Below are 26,400 nucleotides of genomic sequence, written 5' to 3' on the forward strand. Positions count from 1 at the left end.
AAAACGGGAATTTCAGAACAAATATTTCTAGACGAATTAAAACGTTTTAAATTTAAAAGCCACTTGACAAAAAAATTTAAATGAACTGACTTAAAACTAAATGTTATGCTAATTTCACAAGGAGGGTTAATGAAATGATCATTCAAGTGTTCTACTTTCAAAAATAGGCACATATTTGGTAAGGTACAGCATCTATGAGTAGTTGCGCATGCTTTTATTTTGTTTGTCTTTATAGTAAAGGAGGAAACGGCAACTATTTGAACTATATTTTGTAAAAGCGTAATGTTTGTATGGGGCTGCTACCAGATGTTCTTTTAATGAAGCAAGTTACTCTGTGTGAAAGGAAAACTTAATTATTTCATTAAATAAAATTGTGGTTTGATTAAGTTCTTTTTTGTGCAATTTGCATTAGGATTTCTTTCAGAATGGCATCTATTTTTTTCTAATCTCAGAATAAAGTTTAAAATTTGGTAAAAATGTATAAGCCTAATCCCTCAAGAGAAGCTAACTATGACTTAAAAAATATGAATAAATAATACAATTACTTAATATATTAATAAGGTCTGCGTTTGAAAAAATTGTCACCTTTATTTAATCAAATAACTCTTTTCCAAATTGATGTATTTAAATTATTTTTTTGCGGCATATTTTGCTATAAAAATGGCAAGCGAATTGGAAGTACGTAAACAAATTTTGCAAGTTTATCAAGACCATCCTCAGTGGACTTTCAAAAAAATTGGGAGGGATGTAAAAGTGTGCCCAAAAACTGTTTCAAGAGTTTTAAAAAGCTTCAAGGAGGAGTTGGCTGGCTGTCACTCGAAAGCCTGGTTCTGGCAGAAAAAAAGGAATCAGTGACCAAAATAAGAAGAATAAAATTTTAACCAGTTTACGTAGAAACCCCAGTATTTCGGGCAGAAAATTGGCGCAGATACTGGAATGTTCCGAGTTTTTGGTTCGCAAAACTAAAAAAGAGGCTGGTCTCAAGACATTTAAAGTTCAAAAAGTTCCAGACAGAAATGGTGTGAAGAATATTGAAGCAAAACAACGTGCCAAAATATTAAAAACAAATTTTTTTCAAAAGTTCAGTTGCTGTATTATGGGCGACGAAACTTATGTTTTAGCCGATTTTTCGCAGCTTCCAGGCCAAGAATTTTACACTGCAGACTCGCGGAAATAAATGGTTAATGGAAGGGGTACCCAAAAATTAAAAAATTTTACAAAATAAAAATAAATGAAAAAGTTTAAACATATAATAATAAAGTTGTAACTGAATAAACATGTAAATATGACATTTACTTCTAAAATCGGACTACTGGTTTAGAAAGTTTTTCGTATTTAGTGATGGACAATTTTTTCAAACGCAGTCCTTATATCATAAAAAATACAAACAACGATAAACAAAAATTTAGAACGTAAAAAATTAAAGGAGTAAAATTAAACTTAATTTCTCTTATAATTGCAGGTGCAAAAAGCACGGCGTGCCAATTGAGAAGATTTTCAATAAAACACAAAGAAATAAATTTATGTGGGCCATACACATGGCTGATGAAAATTATGTCTTCTAAGTGGATTACTTATACACTGTTGTGTTTATTTCCAAACGAAGGAGGCAGTGCATGAGTCAAAGCAAAGGGCAGTTGAACATTCAATGTAGCATGCCCGTTAGATGTTGATGCACTACCACTACCTTCAACACCACCACCAACTTAACATTATAAAGATAAAGTTGTGGAAAAAAGCATGGATAATTGTGAAATGTTAATATAAATCAAAAATATTGTAACATCATCAAAATTGCAACACTAGACGGAACAAAGAGTATGAGGAATTATTATATGCCTCATACTATGTCGTAGTATATATGCATAATGTTATATATACACATACTTACATATTATCCATATTATAGCTTAGAGAGTAATTAATGAAGACACTTCATTATAAATACATAAAAATGTAAACAACTCTCGCAATAGATTTGTAAACATACAGCACACATACATAGCCTTAATATGTATGATTAGATATTTAAGTAAATAGGATTGTGGGTTGCCATTGAGTGTGTGAATGGCAATAAACTATTATCCCTATTATCATGCACACGTATTATAATACACATATTTTACACACAGACATGGCAAGCATCTTTAGGGGAACGTTTTAGCGTACAAACACATTAGAAATTTTTGAAATAAACAATTTTGGTTTCTACTTTATAAAGTGCGATAGAAACAACAAACAAGAGAAAAAATAAAATACTATTAAGCGTATGAAAAGGTAACCAAGATAATCGAGCAACAAAGCGATCTTTAATTAATACAAGATTGAAGATATGAATTTTAATTAGAATTTAGTAGCAACTTTATTATGAAAAAATAAAAGGTGTGCTAAATTTTTTGATTTTTCTTCAAGAAATAACACACTCCTATGCATAGAAACACAACAAACCAACATAAAAGCATTATTTGAGTTAAAACAATTTTTAGCATAATTTACAAACAATTTTATCTTATCTATAAAAGTAAGTAAATACACTATACATAAAATATAATTATAATAATGATAATAGTTTATAAGTTGTCAGAGGGACAGGCAAACCGCTCCGCTACTCTTTAAGTATGCAATATCTACATACATTCATATAAACGTGAAAAGTATATTTTCTTGCAGCGGTGTGATTCAAAATTTTCCCAATTTACGTGTAATAATTTAGATACGATCTATTATATTAGATGCAAATATGCAAACATTCAAGGTATGCAATGAAAAACTATATACATACATAGATATTTAATTACAATAAAATAAAAAACAAGTACGCAATTTAGTTTATGATTTATAAAATTTTTTTATTGTACACTTAATAAAAAGGAAATGTTTTAAATGTACTGTATTTTACTGAAACTATATTCAATTATTTTCAACGCAAACATTAAATCAATTTTGTACCCGATTCCCAATACGACCTACATACCTAACACAATACTGTACATATGTACATATATGCAGTTAATTAGCTGTATATATGTATGTTTGTATGTACCGGCAATTGTTTTTGTATAACTTAAGTTTCAAAACAAATATATTAAACAATACTGTACTGTAAAATAATAGAAAAAACATTTATTTTTTTTAAATAAGAAGCTATTGATGACAATATTTTTGCTAAATAATGCAAGAAAACTTTAGGCGTTAAGGTAAGTCTGGTAACTTTGATAACTTTCCTTTAGGTTAGGTTAGGTTGCAAAGGCTGAGCTGTACAATATGGTAACAGCTCACTACTTAGGCCACCAATGGGCCCATTGTAATACCCTATACGGTCTCAAAGAGGATCCCTACCCTGCCTAAAGCGGGTCAAACCACTTCGAGGAAATTATATATTTTGCTAGAGCCCCTATCATAGCTAAAGACCTCAGCAAGGTCATGTAGACAAGGTTTACCAAGGATGGGCAACCTACGCCTACTAAGCGCTGGACAATGACAGAGAAGATGCTGGACACTCCTCCTCTTCTGTAAATTTGCAGCTGCGACAATAGTCGAAGGTCGTTGCCCCCATTCTAGCACCATGCGTGCCTATTAAACAATGCCCTGTTAGAACCCTTATCAGGGACGATAGAACTGATTTGTTTAAAATCAGAAGCGCTCCTGTGCGCCCCTTGTCATATGAGGGCCAGGTTAGCCTAGATGTCTCACACGATGATATGGCTAACCATAGTCCGTTTGCAATTTTTATAGTGCTTGTGTTCACACGAAGCCTGAAAGTGGCCATGGGTATACCTACCGAATCATGGTCGTTGGTGCCTCTTCTGGCCAGCTCGTCTGCTCTGCAGTTGCCTTCAATATTCCTGTGCCCATGTACCCATATAAAGCCGATACTGAAGTGCTGAGCCATCTCGTTAAGAGATCTACGGCTTTCAGTTTCCTGTTAGTAAAATATATTTTCTATCTTAAAGCACCTGTTGATAACGCGCAAAGAAGCTACCTGTATAATTCTATGTCTGTAAATTGAGCAACACTGCCAGCTCAGGATTGGAAATCAAATGACAGCTTATAAATCCTACAGAGAATTACACTTGCCAACAAGTGCTTTTTGGAACTGAGTAGGAAATCAAAGAGAAAAGTTCAACAAGGCTTTCTTCACAGCTGGATTGGAAGAGTGGAAAGTGTCGGAACCAGATGCATGGTTCCTATTACGGTACCCCATGCATGCTTTGCGGAGAGATCGTGGAATGATTCACAAAGACATATGCGGGTTTGAGTTAAAAAATTTATATTCACTTGAATACAAATGCAAATAATTTCAAAATAAAATTACAAAATTTCCCTTTTCTAATTTTAAAATTAAAATCCGCCACTATTTTGTTGGGAATCGGTCCGCACTCCCTCTGCAAAGCATCCATCGGATACTGTTAATAGGCACGAGTGACGCGTGTGTTGAGAGAATAATTATGAGCTGTACGAGATTTACGTAGATACAAACCTTAGTAGCGAATGTTGACATCACTAGGCTGTTAGTAAATAATCACGCAACAACAAAGACCACACTTGTGTATATGAACACTTCAACGCTTCCCAAGGTAGTCGGTTTTATGTAGCGCAGCGACTCGGGATTTTTCCCGACCAAAGACTGTCATTTCAGTGTAACCCCATTTGCGTCCCTCCCACAAATTGTCATCCTCCCAGCAGCTCCTTGCAGCGGGACTGCTCCATATTCTCTTGCTCCGGGAAGGTATCGAACCCAATCCGGGTCCGTCTCGTGAGTCCGGTCCTGAGAAATGATTTTGCTGTGTCTGCCGGAAAAGAATCTTTTTAGGACGGTCATACTCTTGTCAGTGTTATAAATCTTTTTTTTTTGTGGCTCCTTGCTGTTCACGCCCAAGGGCGGCCCCGTAGTCTACGCCTTAGTGCCCCCCCTTCTTATCAGCCCCTGCCTCCGTCTTCTTCCCCCTCTTTCGGCAGCAATCATGTAGGTCAGGGAAACAGACTCCTAACCCCCTACCTCTTTTTGCACCGTTTGCCAGCACAGATATATATGTTTGCGACATCCGCCCAATGCAGCTCCTGCCATGGACAGTGCCACTTTCCTAGATGTTCTAGTCTCCGCGACGGTAACCCCCTCCCGACGGGTTTCATTGCGCCAGGTCGCAAACCCAAATACACCGGGTACCCCAATGCTAACCCAAGGACGTCCAGTCCTAGGGCACAACAGCAGTGGCGAGTACCGAAGAAGATTTAATGATAAACTGTACGAGCTATACGCAGGCATCCACATAGTCCAGCGAATTAAAAGGCAGCGGCTGTGCTGGCTATGCCATGTTATTCGAATGAAAGATGATGCTCCGGCCAAGAAAGTGTTTCTATTGGAACCCCCCTATGGAAGCAGAGGTAGAAGTCCCCACTCCGTTGGAAGGACCAGATGGAAAACGATTTAAACTCCCTTGGTGTGACCAATTGGCGCCGGTTGGCGGAGCGAAGGAGCGACTGGCGCGCCTTGTTCGACGACCATAACCGTTTAGGCGGTTAAGCGCCAATTAAGTAAGCCTTATTCACAATGGCCCCTTCTCGTTGTAGATGATTGTTTTGCGGCCATCACTGATTGTTAAAAAAAAAAACAGTTATACATTTCATTCCAATAATAGACATTTATTACAATATTTACTATGCATATAGAGATTTTGCACATTTAGATAACATCAATTAACTTTTCGAAGTTTTGAAATATTTGGAAATGATCTATTGTTATGACTTAATAATTATAAACTTAAAACATTTAACTAAAATCTTTATAATGTACATTTATTTACTGTAGTGATTTGATTAATTTTTATATTTAAATCTTAAATTATTCGCTAGTGTTTTTTAAAATTATGTACCTGCAAATCAACGGCTGAGTGTAATATCACGGTACTTTCATTCAGCCGTTGATATGCTGTCCCAATATGCCCAACAACGAGAGCGAATCGTGGCGATTTCAAGCAAAATGGTACATCCCTTTATATATTTTTTATAATCCTATCGAAATTGCGGCAAGCTTGCGTAAATCAAGGGCAGAATTCGATAAACATGGAGTGGCCATTAACTGAGTTTTAAGTCACATACATATGTATGTATGTTATATGTCCTACTTTGGTCAAAGTTTTATGGAAGAGTGAAAACTTAAACATTTATTTCACAACAAATGCAAACAATTTTATTTGGCAACTTTTTTTTGTAACTAAATTTGGCATCGTTTTACAATACGGTACGCCACCTAATTTTTATCAAACAAAAAGTTAAAATTGTATTTCTGTCGAAAGATATAAGCAAAAAATTAGGGCACATTTTAATGAGGTTGTTTGTTTCTGGCAAAGTTGACATGGTCATAACCATTAATAGCCGTATTTTTTACACGCGTATACGTTTACGCGTAAAAAACGCTTATCCTCCCTTAGATAATGATTAGGAGACTCATCTAGCGGCAGTGGTTAAACAACCAGCTACAGCACAGGGTGTATCGAAAAGCGGAGACACAACCCTCTGATGGCCATAGTGTATAACATATAGCTGAATCAGTTGCGATGAATTGTGGACACGCACCATTTTAAGAGGTGATACATAGAATTAGTATAGAGGTGAAATATAGACACATATTTTACTTACATATGAGTATAATGCGTATTGAAATTTAGTAGTACTAATTTAATGCGCAGCAATTTCATTTAAGCGTAAACGTCTATAGATGTAAAAAAAATACAGCTAATGTAATACTCCTATATTGCTAGTACAATATGCTCGCAATAAGTTTTAAATTCGAAATCAATAAACGGACAGCCTACAAAATGTATGTGATTGTAGTAGCATAGTGAGAAAAAGGTTTTAATATATGTAGGTATGTACATTCTATTTTAAATACAAACAAACAAAATAACAAGTAAAAACGGGACTGTCTTCGGCTGTGCCGAAGACTTCATACCTTTCATGAATGGGGCTGAACAATAATCTTATCCCGCTCGTAATCTCCGAATAATCGGATGTATAAGATAAGAAATATATAGTGAACAGATCTACATACCTTAACGATTTTTAAGATAAATATAAAATAAAAAACAGGTAGGTACTTTGTGTGAGGATGCAAAGTTTCAGGTTTTTTGTGGTCTGCGTGTAAAAACTATGACTACGAATCACATATTTCAACAATATATGACGTGAACGTAACTATTTGATGAAATTTGATGAATTTTGAAGCTTCTAGCCGTAAAAAGGGGGCAAAAATTAGAGTTTATATGGGGTATATAATATATATACCACCGATCTCTATGATTTTTTCAGACAACAATATATGCTATACACGTAAGCATTTGGTGAAATTTGAACATATCTTAACGATTTTTAAGATAAATATAAAATAAAAAATAGGTAGGTAATCTGTGTGAGGATGCAAAGCTTCACTTTTTTTGTGGTCTGCATGTAAAAACTATGACTACGAATCACGTCTTTCAAAAATATATGACGTAAACGTATCTATTTGATGAAATTTGATGAATTTTGAAGCTTCTAGCCGTAAAAAAGGGGCAAAAATGACAGTTTATATGAAGTATATAATATATATACCACCTATCTATGATTTTTTCAGACAACAATATATGCTATATACGTAAGCATTTTGTGAAATTTGAAGCTTATAGCTGTTAAAATGGGGTAGAAATTGCGAAAAGTTTCTTATCTGAACAATCGGTTGTATGAGATATATACTATATATACAACCGATCTCTATGATTTTTTCAGACAACAATATATGCTATATCCGTAAGTATTCTGTGAAATTTGAAGCTTCTAGCTGTTAAATTGGGTTAGATATTACAAAAATCCTCTTTTTCTGAAAAATCGGTTGCATGGAGGATATATGCTATAGTGGTCCGATCCGGTCGGTTCCGACAAATGTCTAATCGGACACCCAAATACACCCGCTCACCAAATTTTATCAAGATATCTCAAAAATTGAGGGACTAGTTTGCATACAAACAGACAGACGGACAGACGGACATGGCTAAATCAACTCAGCTCTTCACCCTGATTATTTCGATATACTTAATGGTGGGTCTATCTATTTTCCTTTAAGGACTTACAATTTTCGGTTTCGTGACGAAATTAATATACCATTTCATTTTCATGAAAGGTATAAAAAAAAAAAAAATTTAAACAGCAATACATCGGCACTCTAATGTTTGTGAGTGTGGTTATATAAAAGTATTACGTATATGGTCAAAGCCATTATTTTCCTAATCCATACCTACTGACAGCCGTTATTGGTGCCTTGATCAAAAAAAATTTACCATTTCATAAAAAGGAAGAAAATGCAGAAAGTCAGTCAATTCCACAAATAATAAGTCACGTAGTGAAAACATACCCAAAACAAATAATAAAATATCCAAGAAGTTAGAAAATTCATCAACTCAAATATGGCGAAAAACCTATTGGCTATTATATACGGCTTCGACGTTATGGCATGGCATCATTGACTTAAGGGCCAATTAAACTACCTTAACCGTAACGCCATAGTTGTAACCATACCCATATCCATAACTATCTCCATTGTGATCGATTAATGGTGCCATAACCTTAAACATCTGACATGTTCATAAAATCTAGGAAAACGCAAAAAATTTCAAACATAGTCCACAAACATTAAGTCTCTTAGTCAAAACGCATCCAAAACAATACATAAAATATACAAAAAGTTAATAATACCTATATGACACTTCATTTTCTTGTATTTTTTCTTGTATTTTATCTTAAATTTTTTGTCACACTCCCTCCTAATACAGCTTCAATCTGGTGTAAGTGTGTAAACTATATTTCAAAAAACTAACGAAATACAAGGAAAATACAAACTAGTTCATTAAAAACAAACAAGCCAGTTTGTATTTCGATAGGTTTTTTTGACATTCGGCCGTTTTTCTTTATTTTTTTGTGACACATGAAAATTTTGTTTTTAGTTTGAAAATTTGGTGCATAAAAACACAATTAAAATCAACTTTTTAGTGAAAAAAGTGAACCATTAGAGACCGAAGTAATTTTCGCGTGTTATTTGCATTGTTTTTATTGTTAAAAGTGTTAATGTAAAATTAAAATGTAAACCATAAACAATAACATGTCAAACTCACTAATTTTGGTGGAATGGTGGTCTCGCTTTATCATGATAGAAATTGTTTTTGTGTTTTGAAGTTCGGATAAAGTTTCGTCAGTTTTTTTAGCTTTGAATCCAAGCAAAAATAAATTAGTGTCATATATGCTTAAATTCACCAACTCAAATATTCTTAGGTTATGGATATGGCCACCAACCAAACCCAATTGGTTGGCTATGATATGGTTATGGCTTTGGCGTTATGGTATGGCACCATTAAGGGCCAATTAATGGTGACTTATAACCATAAAACCATAACCAGATAAAAAAGCTGATCGAACCTACCTTATGGAAATCAATGTAATCGATTAATGGTGCCATACCATAACACTAACGCCATAACCATACTATAGCCAACCAATTGGTTTCTCGCCATATCCATACCTTAAAATATTTGAGTTACGGATACGTTCTGACTAAGAGACATATTATTTGTGGAATATGTTTGTAATTTTTTGCGTTTTCTTCATTTTTATGAAATTTTCACAATTTTTATGTTAAGGCACCATTAATCGATTACATTGGAGATAGTTATGGATATGGGTATGGTTACGACTATGGCGTTAGAGTTAAGGAAGTTTAATTAGCCCTTTAATCGATTACATTGATTTCCATAAAGTTGGTTCGATCAGCTGTTTTATCTGGTTATGGATAAGTCACCATTAATTGGCCCTTTATTACGTTAATTTCCGTAAGTGTCGTTGTATGCGCTGTTTTATATGGAAATAGATATGGAAAGTTTGCCACCAGCTAGTTACACACACACACCCACCCCAACGCAGAGGTGTTCTACGCGGATGCAATTTTGATCCCCAATCGGTTTGGACCCACCCAGGGTTATTTTTTTAAATAGCGACCGGAGGTAGCCAACGCAGAAAGGTGTTCTGCGCGTATAACTATGGATCGGGTAGTCGATTTGGGATAATTTTTGATAAAAAATAAGGTGGTAAACCGTCTTGTAAATCGTTACCGTAAATTCCTGTTATTAGAATTATGTAACTATTTTCAAAATTTTAGACTTAGTAAAAAGTCGACGTTGTCTTCAAGGATTAAAAAGCACCATTCATCCCATTTATTTTTACTGTTAAAGCTCTTTTACACCAGTCGGTTTCCTAGCCGACTTACTTTACGTTCAACCATATTATATAATATTGCTGGTTGAACAACAAGAAATCGACTAGAAAACAGTAAAAAAGACCTCAACTTCTAAATTCTTGTTTTTATTTCTGATATCCTTGATACCTTGAAAACTTGTGCTTACAAATACCATCGATACCTACAATGAGGATTCGCTTTGCCTTACAAGGTGCACATATAGCTTATATCCCACGGCAATGAACATTGTGTATAAGACAAATGTGATATCTTCGGCATACACGTCAAAATTACAAATAGAACAGATCCATTGATTTTTAACGGTTGTGGTCTCATCCTGCATCTCTTCTGGCGGCGGCACGATGACATTTTTCATATATGTAGATGCCTTTAACACAAGCTTATGCATTCCAATAACATTGCCACAATCAACCAAGATGTTGCGTTTGTATGAAGGAACTTCAGACTTGGCAATTGAAGTTTATTACGCCTTGCCAATTCACATACAAAATTTTGCAAAGCACTGTTATAAACATTCTCTCTATACAACAAAAATACTTCCTATCATATTTTGTATCGTATTCGATTGTTATATTGCAGTTTTTAATTGCGAAAAATATTCGAAAATTTACCAACCAGTGGGAAAAATAATTTCACTTGCAAAATGTGCCAACACCCTTAACTAAAGCAAATGTCAAATTCTTCTTTTTATGATTTGCTTGCAACAAAATTTGGGAGTTGGCTTCTTTTCAATATCAGATGGCGTCAGTGTCGTTCATTCTACCGTTCTCCATAAAAATACGTGCAATCTACTCATAATGCATAAAGCGGAAGTCATTGGTGCCGTATGTCGTATCGCTGTAGTCGTATCCCTAAAGCCGGAGTCATTGGTGCCGTATGTCGTATCGCTGTATCCGTATCCCTAACGTAATCAGCTGTTTATCGTTACGACGGTAAACCAAAACCCAATTGGTTGGCTACGATACGGTTACGATCTTAGCGGCACCAATAATCGATTGCATTGATTTTCATAAGTTTGGTCGAATCAGCTGTTAAAAGGTTACCGATACGGTTACCGATAAAGCACCAATGTCTCCAGCTTAACGTAATCAGCTGCTTATCGTTACGGCGGTAAACCAAAAACCAATTGGTTGGCTTGGTACGGTTACGACCTTAGCGGCACCAATAATCAATTGCATTGATTCCCATAAGGTTGGTCGAATCAGCTGTTATAAGGTTACCGATACGGTTACCGATAAAGCACCAATGTCTGCAGCTTAAGGTTGTGTTAAACTCATCTATATGAAAAACTGCGTATGTGTCGGGGCTTTTACTATCAATCGCCGAAGATGGCCGGATATATACGTCGCCATATTGAACATCCTGGTAAAACGCTGCCAAAACGCGAAAAAGCAGCCATCTTGAACATCCTGTCAGGAAGTTGACGGATAAGATATCAAACTCTTTCTGTCCACAATGACAATGATTGCAAAACTACGTGAGCACCCTTTTGGGAAGTTATAAAAAGAAGCAGTCACGCAATCCATCGTAGACTGTTTTTTCGGGAAAGTTACGAAATTGCTATCATGCAATTCGACCGTTTTTCCGAACGTCTCCGAAAGTAATCAGCCCAATCACGCAATCCATCGTAGACTGTTAAGTAAATTCGAAATTCGTACAGCGGCATCACTGAATTCACTCGGAACGTAAACTTTTGACGTTTATTTGAAATTTCTACGACAACTTCTTGCCAACACAGAAAATTTAAGAAACGCAAAAAATATTTAAAACAAACAGCCCAATCACGCAATCCATCGTAGCAATGTTATGAATTCGAATGTTACGAATCCCGAAAAAAAACTGTCTACGATGGATTGCGTGATTGGGCTAACTGTTAAAGCAGGGCTGATGTCATACCATCCGTTGCACTAAAATATACACAGGTTTAATCTTTGCTTTAAATTTTTCCGATTGCATAAATTTTTTTGCGTGTATTATGTTGTTTTGACTTAACAATCCGCCGTGCAATCCATGCATTCCGTGCACCGAGCTCTTCTAAAAAAGTCGAGACAAGTAAAACTTGGTTTGACTTCTGTACCAATAATACGCAGGCGGAAACGAAAAATCATCCTTGTTACTTCCGTCAGGAGATATTTGTGAATAACTGTTGCCATTTTTTAAGTGGTTGTTGTATTTTTAGTGATTTGCCGGGTTGCTTCGCTTTGACAGCACGAAAAGTTCGGACTTATATCCTGCTGCACAAAGATGGTGAAATATAAAGCAGGGCTAAAGCTAAGATATTTTTAAACCCTTTACAAGGAGTTTTATAGCGCTTTCAAAGTGTGAAAGCGAAGTTTATTTAAATACGCCGTGAGTGCACACTAAAGCTAATGACACATTGAGCTGCACTGCACCAAGCGGCAAAATATTTTTTGCATGTATCCTTATAGAGCAATTCACAGCAGCAGCACTGCGCGACGCGGCTATGAGCGGCAATGTTGATCAAACAGGAGAGACAGTGTTTGTTTGCTTATTAATCACGTGTTTTTTTGCGTTTACATTTAAATTATTTTTAAATTTTGAATGTTTAACGGTTTGTCCGTGGCATCCGCTTCTGCCGGATGTTGGTTTAATTTGAATTATAGCGTTTTGAGTCGGCTCTGCGCTTTGTCAGTTTTTTTTTTTTAGGCATGATAGGATTTTTTTTTTGGTTATTGCGCAGGACAGCAAGGTTGGTAAGAACCCCGCCCAGCCGACATGACTAGCCACAGTGCTCCACGATATCATGCCGACTGCCTTCCTTGCTGCTCCACCAAAGATGCGTTACCATAACAACGACGCCTTGCGTAGTGCTGCCAAAGAGGATAAATATAATAAGAGCCACCAGTCTGCTGCGAGTGGCGAGTAACTCGCTGGAAATTAAAAAAAATTGATGCCTAATGTTTTCTAAGAGCGACATTTTTAATTGTCTCGCATTTGTCCATGCCGTGTAGGCACCTTATGCAAATTTCATTTCTGGAAAGAGAATTAATTAATTAGTTAAATACAGTCGGAAAAATAAACACAAATACCCCACAAAAATGTATAAAGACATTTATGCACATCTTGCCAAAAAAAAGAACCTGCGATTACTCTAACCAAAGAGGATAAATACAAAAAGAGCCGTCAATCGTTATTTTTTTGGCATTTACTCGATGTATACTGAGAGGTAGTCGCTACTTTTTTTTTTTGGACGAGATGTTTATAAATGTCTTCTATACATTTTCGTGGGGTATTTGTGTTTATTTCTCGGCTGTATTTAATTAATTTATTGAATTCTCTTTCCAAAAATCACAGTTGCACAAGGGGCCTACACGGCATGGATAAATGCGAGACAATTAAAAATGTCCCTCTCAGAAAACATTCGGCATCAATTTTTTCAATTTCCAGCGAGATACTCGCCACAAAATAACGAGTGACGGCTCTTATTGTATTTATCCTCTTTGCTCTAACCAAAAACATTATGCAAATGTCTACAAAGTAACGAATGAAGTCTCTTATTATATGTATCCCCTTTGGTGCTGCTAGCGCTATATGTAACTTGCATACATGCAAAGATAATTTTGCCACGTAGGGTAGTGCCGCTTCGTATGTTCTTAGCTTTAATTTAATCTCAACTTCTTGCCTCGCTTTGCATCCCACCAACTTTGTATAGCTAGATATATTTGTGCCCATATATGAACTCATATGTTCTATGTAAACGGCAAAATACAAACCTATATACATATATGTATGCCCATTACCCACGAAATAAATGTGCGGCAAAATTTTTGTTGGATAAATCGTACTGCGATACAACTCCTCTTTTAGCTGGAGACATTGGTGCTTTATCGGTAACCGTATCGGTAACCTTATAACAGCTGATTCGACCAATCTTATGAGAATCAATGCAATCGATTATTGGTGCCGCTAAGGTCGTAACCGTATCGTAGCCAACCAATTGGGTTTTGGTTACCGTCGTAACGATAAACAGCTAATTACGTTAGGGATACGGATACAGCGATACGACATACGGCACCAATGACTCCGGCTTTTCTCATATCTACTCAGTACTCAATGCAAGGATCGACTACAAACTTTCTTGGTATCGAACCAAAAGTATCGATACCCGCCTGTAGTTACTAGTATCGTTTCATCCCTATTCTGACTTTGCCGCCATGGCCGTTATTAAAGTGAAAATTTCTTTAGCGGTAGTGAATACAAAATTTTGGAGCAAAACATTAAAAAGTTTTACTCAGTGGTTAGTGATTTAATTAAATATAAACTCAACGATTTCGAAAAATAAAGAATTCGCGAACCACCTACAAATCGCAAAGTATTAGAAAAAAGTTTAGTTTACGCTTATTACTTGAATTCATCAACGAACAAGTATACTTGTCATAAATTCTAGCCAAATTCATGGTACCTATTTATCGAGTTAGTACTGAAAATGTAGCCAATTAAATGTACGAGTTAGAACGCATAAACTTTGTAAGTATGTAATGGCTTTTTAAAAATCTTAAGCGTATTAACTGCATGATTCAGCGCATAATTTCTTTTGAATGAAACATATATTTTACTTCTATTTAATACTAGGTTTTTCTTAATGTGGTATCTAAAGAAAATTCTTTTAGAGCTTTCTTAGTTTTACCGCCTTATTCTAGTGAGCTCACAACGTTAGACAGATTTTTTAGAATAGTAGCTTTTGCTCTGTTGTGCTTTCTAATGCAGTCTTTTTACATCAAGAAGCTTGTCGTTAAGTACAGGGTGGCGACGAATAACTTACACTTTTTTAAAGTGATATCCTGCTAACAGTAGCAGGCATAACCAAACTATTTTGTTTAGCATTGATTTGCGTGTCGTTAGTGTTTTCACAAAAGCAGTTAATTAATGCATTCCGTGTAGAAGGTCTGAGAATCAGTAAGATTTTATAAAGCCAATTCAACAACTAAATTCATTGTTTTGTTTTTGGATGAATCTCTGTCCATATCCTCGATTCCAAATCCAGTGGATAACTGCATATGTGGTTAAATGGTCGAATAATGAGGAACATAAGACAACTTCAGATGCAACAATGTTTATGGAGGATGTGGAACGAAATTATCGGCCTAGTCGTGCGTGTTGGCAGTACAGTTTTCACGAAGCATTCGAAAATCATCAGTGAGTGCCGCTTAACCACTTAAGTCATTGTAACAAGTCACGCCAGATTTCCATGTTTCGCGATATCTGACGCCAATTCGGAGCACTAAGGGAGGACGATTCTTCCTCCATCTGCCTCTCCCAACTCAGTGGAGGTGGCCCCTTCCTCTACTTTCAAACTGCGGTGTCGACCAAAATTTTTTCGCGGCCAAAGCGTCCTCGTTTATTTCATTTCATTTCATTTTCTACTCACGTGAGTAAAATACAACATGAACTGAATAACCTGTATAAATGGTTGTGCGGAAATAGACTGAAACTTAATATAAATAAAACGAAATTTATGATAATAACAAGGAGGAACGTTAATGAGGATATAATTGGTTTAAAAATAAATGATGAAAGCATACAAAAAGTTGACAGTATAAAATATTTGGGAATTATAATTGATAACAAACTCAAGTTTGAAGAACATATAAACTACACAGTCCAGAAAGTTGCGAAAAAAATTGGGGTTATGCAGAGAACATCCAAATATATTCAAAAAAAGTACAAAATAATTATATATAAGTCCATTATAGAACCGCACTTTGTAAACTGCCCATCTATTCTATTCATTGTGTCAGACAAAGAAATAGATAAACTTCAAAAGATGCAAAACAGATGTATGAGATTTATTCTTAAAAAACCTAGAGATACTCGTACGGCTGATATGCTGAGAAGTTTGAACTGGTTAAGTGTAAAGCAAAAGATTTTTTTTCACGCTATGAAGTTTATATTTAATATTAAAAGTGAAAATGTACCTGAATATCTAAGTAAAAACGTAGTATTAGTTAAGCAAACACATAACATTAATACAAGGAATAAACACAATTTCAAACTGCCTTTATTCAGAACTGAAATAGATCAGCAAAATATTTTTTATAAAGGTCTAAAAAGTTTCAATGAACTGCCTATAGATATAAAAAGTTGTAATGAAATCGGGGCTTTTAAAGCAAAACTTTATGAATATTGTAAAACCTTAGCAATAAGATAGTAAATTGTAATATAATTTAATTTATGAATTAGGCTTTTTTGCCGTAATAAATAAATGAAATGAAATGAAATGAAATTTACGGCATTACCTACTTGTTTTGCTTCTTTATCTATCAATATCAATATCATCAGCACAACGAGCAAGTAATTGTACGTTCTTAAAATAGATTGCACCATTACGGTTTAGTTTTACTGCTAGAATTTTCTTCTCCAAGAGAGTCTGACGCCTTGTTTGTTTTTAAATGGCTCGGAAAGCCAACTCGCACTAGCGGAGAAGGAAAATGTTTAATGATTAAACTAAAATATAAATAAAAATCTTTCACAGTTTTAATAAAACTTTTGTAACAATTATTAGTCGCCACGCTGTATGGACTAAAGTTCTGCAAACACAAAATAAAGGTAAAAATAATGATTGACAAGCGTTGTCAGTTTATTAGAATAGGGGGTAGGATGCTAAACTTTAAGTTTTCTTTATATATATATATATATATATATATAATATAGAATATAAATGTTTCTATTATATATTATAAGTAAGTACATTAAGTTTTTAATGCACGATAGCCGTTGTATTACAACAAACGATTAAAAAGCTTTCATTAAAATTAAAAAGAAATACTAATGTGTACAGAGAAACAAAAGTCGCTATTGCAATTGGTAGTAATAGCAACCAATGCCTTTAGTCATCAGAAAAATTATTAAGTGCCTTTAAACATTTAAAATATTTTTTATTGAAGAATTTGCGTTAGCAAGCTCTTTGAAAACTATTGGAATACATGAAGTCCCTGGAACTCAATGATTTAAAACTAAATTGCAGTACTACCTGGTTCGGCTTGATTTTGCACATTTTTTTTTCCAAATGAACTTTAAATTTTTCCATTACTTTTATAATTCCATTAAAAAATAAAAATAGAAAATACCGTTGCGTTTCCTCGTAAAGCAGTTATAAACAAAATTGATTACGCATTCAATTTCTTCGACGAAGATTTGGTAAGCATTTATTTTACTGCAACCATAAAATAAAATTGTTTGCCAAACGGGTATATCTAGAAAAAGAAATTTAATTTTGTTTAACTAGTTTATAGGCAATTAAGAGTTTTTCTGTTTCTATAAGTTGATCAAATTAACCATAATTTGTTTGTCATTTGCGATTGAGAAATTTGATACCTTAAATGATCATTACAACTCATATTGCGATATTAAATAAGAGGCTATCAGCGCAAAAGCGGTGTAACCGACATTTCTTAATTAAGTTACGATTGCTGCAAAATACTTCCTTACATTATGACCATTTAATACAATAGTGCTCCCCCAGCGGGTTAGAGGGTCAGAATATACCCGCGGTAGGTATGATATGTAAGAGGCGACTAAAATACCAGATTCAAGAGGCTGTGTAGCGCAACCCTTCAGGTTGCCAGCGCAATATACAGCTTCTCCAAACCCAATTGTCAACCTCACCTATCCGCGGCGAATCCTGTTTCATGGAACTTGGGGGTGGGGAGGGAGGGATGGCCTGAAGGTTTAATGTGGCCATATAAATCGTTCCCGAGATGGCCGGGCTAGCACCTTAATGGTGCTGTGTTACCGGAGCGTAGCGGATCTGTATCCGGCAAAAGACCATCACATCGATAACTCTCCCCAAAGCCTTCGGGGAGCAACATTATCGCTACAACAACAACAAGAACAATACAATAGTGAAACAAGCTCCGTCTTTATATCCATATATATAACGCGCTAAAAGTATTATCTTTCCAAAGGCGAGGAGGGGGAATAAATAGTAGACAAATGGTTTAATGGTGAAAAAAGTGGTCTACGTTTGTGTGTTTTAAGTCTGAGTTTTTACCACGTCAACGCTGATAGCCTCACATATGCATACAGTAATAACGACGTAAAAATAAAAGCTAATTGTTAAACACTAAATTATAAATAATGTTAGCTAAAGAAATTAAAATTACGTAGATAAATTATTGCTCGGTGACTAAATTGAGAAAAAGCTTTCCAAAAAAAAAAAAACAAAAAACACTTAAAAAAAAATGCGATAACACTAAAGACTTACGCAAACATTTATATACAATATTTAAGTTGAATTATTCGTATTAACACGAGTTGCATTATTTCCATCACCACCACCTGCACTCGCGCTAGAGCTGCTACCATCTAAACTAGTGACGTTAATAACACCTGTTGACAGTGTACCACCCATATCGCTACTTATGAAGCGATGCATGAAATCACGGCAGCGTGTCTCACGGTAAATATCGCGTACAGTGTTTGTAGTGCTATTGCGCAGCAATACGCTACCAAAAACAATAGCTGTGGGAAAAAAGTAAAAAAAAAATTATTTGTCTCAAATTTACAACAAGGAATTCGTTTGGTACTACAAATTTATCACATACCAACTTGCTGTAAATTATAGTACTGCCGCTCAATGCCTTGACGTAGAAACATACACAAATGTACAAATACGTTACGACGCGGCGAGCTAAGCAAGGCAATTAATTCCATTGCTTCAGCTGTAGTATTCGTTTGCAGCAAATCTTCAACAAATGGATCGAGTAATGGCTTCTCGGGCAAATCTAGGAGCATAAGTAATGCTTCAGCGGCATCTTGGGGTGTGCCAGCTGTGAAGTAATATTAAATTTTATAATTCGTTATCTCTTATATTTTTATATTAGAGTACTCACGAAACTCTTCACTTGACCACATATCCAACCAATCTCGTATAACATTAAATTGTGGACTACGTGCATACTTATATTCCAATGTTGAAAATGCACCTTCGACTTTGTCGCCCTGCTTATGTAAATAGTCGATGAGAAAGAAAAATTCGCGCGGCATTGTTACACGGAATTCTGGTGATTCATCGTTCATCTTCAATTAGAGTAAAACATAATTGTATTGGGTGACAATAAGTAAGCAATGTTAAGTTTGGTTCAAGTGACACTTTTTAACACAACTTATTTCGTTGACGCCTGAATGTCAATTGCGCCCACTTTCACCAGCAGGAGGCGGTGAACGGTAGAGAGGGAGAGTTAAAGAATAGGAAAGGGGACGGCTATGGAGGATAAAAAGAAGATACGTTCAGAAGGAGGGAGGCGAGTTGTCTGCACAGAGCATGGCGAGAAAACGGATTGGTCCCAGCGGGTTATGGGGTCAGAATATACCCGCGGTAGGTATGCCTGTAGTACGAGGCTACTAAAATACCAGATTCAAGGGGCTGTGTAGCGCAACACTTTCAGATTGCCAGAGCAATATATAGCTTCTCCAAACTCAATTGTCAACCACATCTATCCGCGGCGAATCCTGTTTCACTAACAGACCAGGCTCTGGCGACCCCAAGCTCCTCATGGAACTTGGGGGTGGGGAGGGAGGGATGGCCTGAAGGTTTAATGTCGCCATATAAATCGTTCCCGAGATGGTCGGGCTTAATGGTGCTGTGTTACCGGAGCGTATCGGATCTGTATCCGGCAAAGGACAATCACATCGATAACACTCCCCAAATCCTTCGGGTAGAAAACTTATCGCTACAACAACAACAACCACAACAGAAAACGGATTGTTAGAGGGTAGGAAGAATAGAGATAGAGGTGCGGATGGAGAATAAAAAGAGAAGAAAGAATCTATACATTTACCACTACTCACCAACTCTTTTAGCTGTGTTTGCGTATATTCGCATAGGGGACGTTCAGTGCGGCACAAAGTCTCTACTGAAAGACCAAAGCAACTTGGTTTATATTCCCCAGTAACGGTTAGAAATATATCTGGTCCATTTTTTACATGCAATATTAAAATATCAAAATCAAATTTCCAATTGGTTGTACGTATCTTTTTTAAGAGTCCAGTAATTGATCGTATATCGGCAAGTAATTTTACGCGTACACTTTTGGTACTTTCCGTGATGAGCAAATCTGAACGCGGCTCCACTTGTAACCACTTTTCGCATATATCATTCAATGGTGGATCTTTAACTTTGAACATAAATTCCACTGGCATTGGACAGTTATTCGAGACCGTGAAATCACTCACTGCCACTTCATTGAAACGTATCACACCAAAGTCGATGACTGTCTTTTCAACAATTATTTGTGGCTGATTTTCATTTTCACGTTTATCTACCAACTTTAGTACTTCTTCGTGTACACGTTTGTAAAGTTTTTCATCTTTAGTTTTTATTTTAACACGGAATATAGCATAGACTGGTTTATGATCACTCATACGTATATCCATTATGCTATCGTATGCCAATTGTTCGATACGTACACCTTTCCAAAGAATGCGATCACAAAATGCAGGTGCGCGTTGCTTTTCGCTATTTGTAGGAAGTGAGAAGTGTTGAAATAATTAATTAATTGAAATAATTATGTACCTAAATACCTGCTGTCAAAGTTATCAGTACCAACATCGTATTTATAAGTTGGTCGAAATTTGATGCGCCCTTCAGAGAAGCCATCAAAGCAATTACCTTTACCCATTTCGATGCGCAACTGATCATAGTTCACAAGTACATCGTAAGCGTCTGGAGAAGCGCGATTACATTGTAGTTGCAAGCCAGGCGGCTCCTCAATACGATAATTTAAGTCACCAATCCAAAATATATGACTAAAAAGTTTTTTGATAGGTGTTTTTTTTTCAAATATAATTATCAAATATTTATTACAATAAAACCGATTAAATTAATTTCAAAAGTTGAACGTTCTACCAATAATTACGGTCATGATAAAAACACCAAAGTGAGAGTTTATCATGATTACAGTCAAGCATTGCATTTTTATTATTCTCTAAAAACGATAACGTTGTTTTGACTTAAGGCTGTGATTTTTTTGAAATAACCGTGTTTTACTAAACATATTCAGAAACTAGCGCGTATTTTCACTTACTCATGATCATTTATGGTACGTTTAAGATCATCGTCGAATATCATACCACGCACAATACCACCATAATCCTCATTTCTTGCCTCAACAAATCCCATATGCGCCGCCAGATGACAGTTTATAAAACAAATATTTCCCTCATTCAATTGAATGCTAACGCCAACACCACCTTTATTACCAAGCGTATTGAATACACCACGCGCTACAGTTTTAACACGACATCGTGCTATATATGGCCTCAGTGATTTGCGTATGAAAATTGTTAACATCATTCCGACGAGGCGAACGCTAGTCAACTCTTCATATTCTGCGCCCTTGTGTAGACTCGATAACAATTTACTTCTATAATATGAGAGTTTATTACATTAGATAGTTATGTGTATAAGTACTTCTTTTAAACTTGCATCCATAGTGGATCAGGGCGATTTTCGCTAAACGTCAAAGCTTTTGCGGATGTTCCCAATTCTTGAAACCCAATGGCATATATATCGGCAGCTTCATCACCATTTGCCAGCCATAAATCTAATGGGCTATCACTATATGGTTTGTTATTTACATTCCATGTGCCGCAATATATTCTAATAGATAATGATATAATATATTGATTAACATGCATAATTCAGTAGTATGTGAAACTTAAATCCCGTTCACACGAACAAAGTATACAAACCTAAAATCATTGAAAACAATATATTCATTTTCGCGTCGTTTCAGTTCTTGCTTCACTTCGCCTATCTGTCGATAATCATTGAGCCAACTATAACTTAATATCGACTCTGTGGCAATGCTTGAGTGCGTCATTGAAAATTTAGCTGATACGATTTGTGCATGAAATGTTTCGAAATCTGATGCACCATCCGCTGATATGATGGGGTAATAAAAGTACTTGACGGCCGATTCACCGCTAGTTTTGAGATTAAAATTCAATTGCGATATTGAACCTTTTTTATCTAATAATAAAAAAATAAGACTTAATGTTGTTGTTGAAGCGATAAGAACACTCCCCGAAGGCTTTGAAGAGTGTTATCGATGTTCATAGTCCTTTGCCGGATGCAGATCCGGTACGTTCGGGTAACAAGCACAATCAAGGTACTAGCCCTACCATTTCGGAAACGATTTGGTATGACCACACGAACCGTCTAGACCATGCCGCCATCCCACCCGTAGATACTTGAAGAACTTGGTGAGGTTGACAATTGGTATGGATAAGCTATGCAACCCCTTGAAAGGGTTGCGCTATACAACCCCTTTAATCAATTTGGTATTTATGTCGTCTCTTACTACAGGCATACCTGCCGCGGGTATATTCTAAGCCCCCTAACATGCTGGGGGTATTAATTAATTAAAATTTAATCCTAACTCGAAGCGTTACGTTAGATAGTGACCTTCAAATTGAGAAAGCAATCTTAGGAACTTTGTATTTGGAAATAAACCTTTAAAAGTTACAAAAGTTCTACATAATTACATAAATTTTCTGAAAACCCATTTTCACATTTATTGAATGAGTATACCACACTAATATTTGGCAAAGTTCTGTCCTCTTATTCTCCTTCTCGTTAAATACACTATTAATGTTGATCCGGTACGATCCGTAAGCTAGCACCATGCTCGACTATGTTGTTGTTGTTCTTTATCGTTAATACAACAACAGCAACATGCTCGACCATCTCGGGAACGATTTAATATGACCACGTTAAACCAATACCTTAAACTATCAGGGGATGTTTTCCTCTTATCATACCTATCATTCAACTTATGGTCAGATACTTTTGATTTGAACTGTTGATATCAAATCAGAATCAATAATTTCCACAAATTTCAACGTTATTTCACTTTGTATAAAAGTACAGATGGGTATAAAATATACATATATGTATATACAGATATACGCAAAACAGATTAGATAACACAGAGTAGCAATAAAAAAAAATAAAGAGAAAATGTAAACAAAACCTTACCACTGCCCATCTGAAAACTTTCGTTCAATGCAAAAACCTTATCAATGGATAAATCGTTAACATTGCGTGGGGGTAAACGCGCAGCAGCTAATGAGAAAACTGCGTAAGTTCCGCCCGCCACTGACACCACCAAAGCTAATAGACGGCTGCGATGCTCTTGTCCAATTATCTGGTAGGCTTCGAAAATCTATAAAAGCAACACAAAAATAATGTTACATACATTATATACTTAGAGCACATCTATAGATACAAACATACTGATAAGACTTTTTCATTATCCTTGAATTTTCGTTGCACTATCTCAATTGTACTCAAAGACGGCGACTCTCCATCCCTCACATCACTTTCCCTAGCAGCAGCAGCACTTCCCAATAATCCAGTACTGGATACAGCAGCTGATATTGTGGGGATACTATTCAATGACGATAGCGTTGGTGTTGAAGACGCAGACGTCATGGCTGCTCTTGGTTCACTATTCATATTTTATTTCAAACTATTAATCAAATTAAATAGAATGCAGGTAAATATTCAGCGAAATAATAGTCCGCTTCTCAATTTTTTCTCGTATCTATTTTTAGCAAGTTTCCTCTACACTCTGTTTTGTTTGTTTTAAAAAACGTCATTGAAAAAGCCAAGTACGTCAGATTGTGTGACCTATGACTTCGACGTCAGTTGTCACTTCCGAGTTCCGCTGCGACGTCTTCGTTATGGGTGAGTTGTTTTAACTCCATTGCATTGTTTTCGTATTCACTTTGCTTATATTTTGATGAAAAAAACTTTGTCAAATTATAATTTATTTTAGTGTTTGTAATACACTTTGGTTGTTTAGTAAGTATACAAATTAAATTAATATTGTTTAATATGAAGCTTCGCTGCTCCTAATGTCACTCTGCTATTGTGCGACCGTTGAAAATTTATTCTCAATCATGAAATGTCAAATACAGCACTGCCAACCAGTGATGGAACGATATTTCACTATCGTGGATTGTATCGCCGCGAATGAAAAATCGCTAATAGTCATATCGCAATCCAAATATATCAGTGATTGGCGATTTTCCTTCATTCGATTCCTTTGAATGATAATCATCTCGCCAATTGCCGTCATCCAGTGAGTTTTACAGCTCCGGCTCACGCTCAATTCTCACGGGAATGCTCTGGATCATTGAGAGACTTGAGAAGCAGATGTCGTAAATTTTCGCACACGAATGAAATGTGATAGGCAGATGTCGCCGCTGTTTTTCATTTATCTCATACAGCGAAAGACTAAGCAGCGACATCTACATTTGAAAAAGCAGGTTTATTAAAGGCAGCGTTGCCAAACTAAAAATAAGTAATTAACAAATTATTTGGCTCACAAATTGAACCAGACTTCTATCTGGATTTATCTGGCTCAAATCGTTGTTGTTGCATTTACATGCAAAATTATTTATCTGGCTCAGGATTTTGCCACCGGATGACGGCAAATACCGATATTCCTTCATGAAAAATGAAAATCACCTCTGGTAGCATTTCGCCAATAGCGATATTTCTTCATGAAGCGATATTTCTTTACTCGGTTGTGTTTACTTTTAGCTAGTTTGCTCTTTCAGGCGACGTTATTTTGAATTGATAATTTTAGAAACGACGGTTGGCTGCGAAAATTTGGTTGTATTACTGTATTAAAAATCCGTTTTAATACCGAGTAAAAGTCAACCCATTCTTCATTCAGTAGTGGGAAAAAAAGAATGCACTCTTGAACTCATTCGAAGAAAGAATGAAGTAATTGAATGAAACACAAACATTTTTCAACACAGAATAAGCATTCAAATGAATGAGTGTGCACACACTTTTCTAGTACCAATCACCCTACAAGACAGGTACCCGTTACCTAATCGATTACTTAATCGTTACCAATAACTTGGTCACCAATTATCGTCTTAATGACTTTTACATTAGCCGTGTTTTTTAACACGCGCGTATACGTTTCGTTTGCGCGTGTTAAAAAACGCCTATCTTCGCTTAGATAATGCTTAGGAGACCCATCTAGCGGCTGTGGTAAAACAACTAGCTACAGCAACAGGGTGTACCGAAAAGCGGAGACGCAACGCTCTGATGGCCATAGGGTATAACATATAGCTGAATCAGTTGCGATGAATTGTGGACACACATATAATACATAGAATTAGTGTACAGGGTGAAACAAAGACACATATTTCAGTTACATCTGAGTATAATGCGTATTGAAATTTAGTAGGACAAAATTTATGCGCAGCAATTTCAGAGGTGTATTTATAGTTTGTCTCTTAGCAGTCAATATAAAGTTTAAGCGTAAACGGATATACGCGTGTTAAAAAACACGGCTATTGCTGTCGTGAAAAAGGTAATGCGGCAGTTACCCACCGACGTGTGCCGTACGTAAGGACGTTTGTCCTACGAAGCACGTTTGACCGAACTCTCAAGCCCGTAGGAATCAATGTGTGCGTCTGTGTACATGTACATAAGATATTTGTGTGTGTATTGTTTACAGATAAGCACTGTTGCCATTGACCATTTTGCATGTATGCTTATGGAAACATCAACTTTTTCCAATTTAATTTTTGATATTGTAAAAGGCCGGAATACTATTAAATAAGTATAAATAGATTAAATATTTATAATCAGCACTTTTACATAATTATTTCGAATTATTTTCACAATTTTTCAAACTTTAATTAGGCGTTTTTGCATAAAATTGCAAACGGTCAAAAATTAGCGCACAAAAGTTTACTAGGCAACTCTGTCTAGTGAGAGAGCGATCAGCTGACACGTTGTTACGGAAAAAATCAAAATTGTTTTGATTTCTACGTTCCGGGATACGTACGTACGGGCGTTGCACGTCAGTGAGTTTTCGTTTATATTGCACTCATAAGATAGGTCGTGTCAGCTGACACGTTTTTTCTACGTACGTTCGTCAGTAACCACGGCTTAACGCATGCGCTCTCTCAAAATAGTGTACGTGTGACTCGCTTTCTCGCTCTTACCTATTGTGTTTTCGACATTCCTTCTCGCTCGATGTTATTTACATTTTAAAGTTACTTCATTAGGTATGTTTTCGTTATCGCTAACCAAAACATATGCAACAACAACAACACGGGTAACTGGC

The 26,400-nt window shown here is 35.9% G+C and overlaps 2 protein-coding genes across 5 annotated transcripts in view; one reads left to right on the forward strand and one right to left on the reverse strand.

Annotated features, from left to right (window-relative positions):
• Top1 (topoisomerase 1) overlaps positions 1-3,120 on the forward strand; it is a 73,637-nt gene extending 70,517 nt beyond the window's left edge. For both annotated transcript variants that reach the window (XM_067784488.1, XM_067784489.1), the window contains one exon: positions 1,463-3,120. In XM_067784488.1, the coding sequence (XP_067640589.1) occupies positions 1,463-1,565 (103 nt within the window). In that variant the 3' untranslated portion in view covers positions 1,566-3,120. The remainder of the gene's footprint in view (positions 1-1,462) is intronic.
• Positions 1-24,196, reverse strand: part of Ocrl (Oculocerebrorenal syndrome of Lowe) — a 32,937-nt gene extending 8,741 nt beyond the window's left edge. Inside the window, exons 1-11 of one of the 3 annotated variants that reach the window (XM_067784491.1) lie at positions 23,538-24,196; positions 23,280-23,466; positions 21,992-22,271; positions 21,726-21,899; positions 21,325-21,663; positions 20,822-21,046; positions 20,090-20,756; positions 19,132-19,318; positions 18,844-19,068; positions 18,504-18,760; positions 15,839-17,493 (exon numbers count right to left, since the gene is read on the reverse strand). In XM_067784491.1, the coding sequence (XP_067640592.1) occupies positions 18,525-18,760; positions 18,844-19,068; positions 19,132-19,318; positions 20,090-20,756; positions 20,822-21,046; positions 21,325-21,663; positions 21,726-21,899; positions 21,992-22,271; positions 23,280-23,466; positions 23,538-23,759 (2,742 nt within the window). In that variant the 5' untranslated portion in view covers positions 23,760-24,196 and the 3' untranslated portion in view covers positions 15,839-17,493; positions 18,504-18,524. Of the gene's footprint in view, positions 1-15,838; positions 18,761-18,843; positions 19,069-19,131; positions 19,319-20,089; positions 20,757-20,821; positions 21,047-21,324; positions 21,664-21,725; positions 21,900-21,991; positions 22,272-23,279; positions 23,467-23,537 lie in introns of those variants that run through there. The other 2 variants (XM_067784492.1, XM_067784490.1) reach the window with 2 other exon arrangements.
• Between the last annotated feature and the right edge of the window lie 2,204 nt (positions 24,197-26,400).

Source organism: Eurosta solidaginis, chromosome 4 (assembly GCF_040869045.1).
Source record: "Eurosta solidaginis isolate ZX-2024a chromosome 4, ASM4086904v1, whole genome shotgun sequence".
Classification (NCBI taxonomy): domain Eukaryota; kingdom Metazoa; phylum Arthropoda; class Insecta; order Diptera; family Tephritidae; genus Eurosta; species Eurosta solidaginis.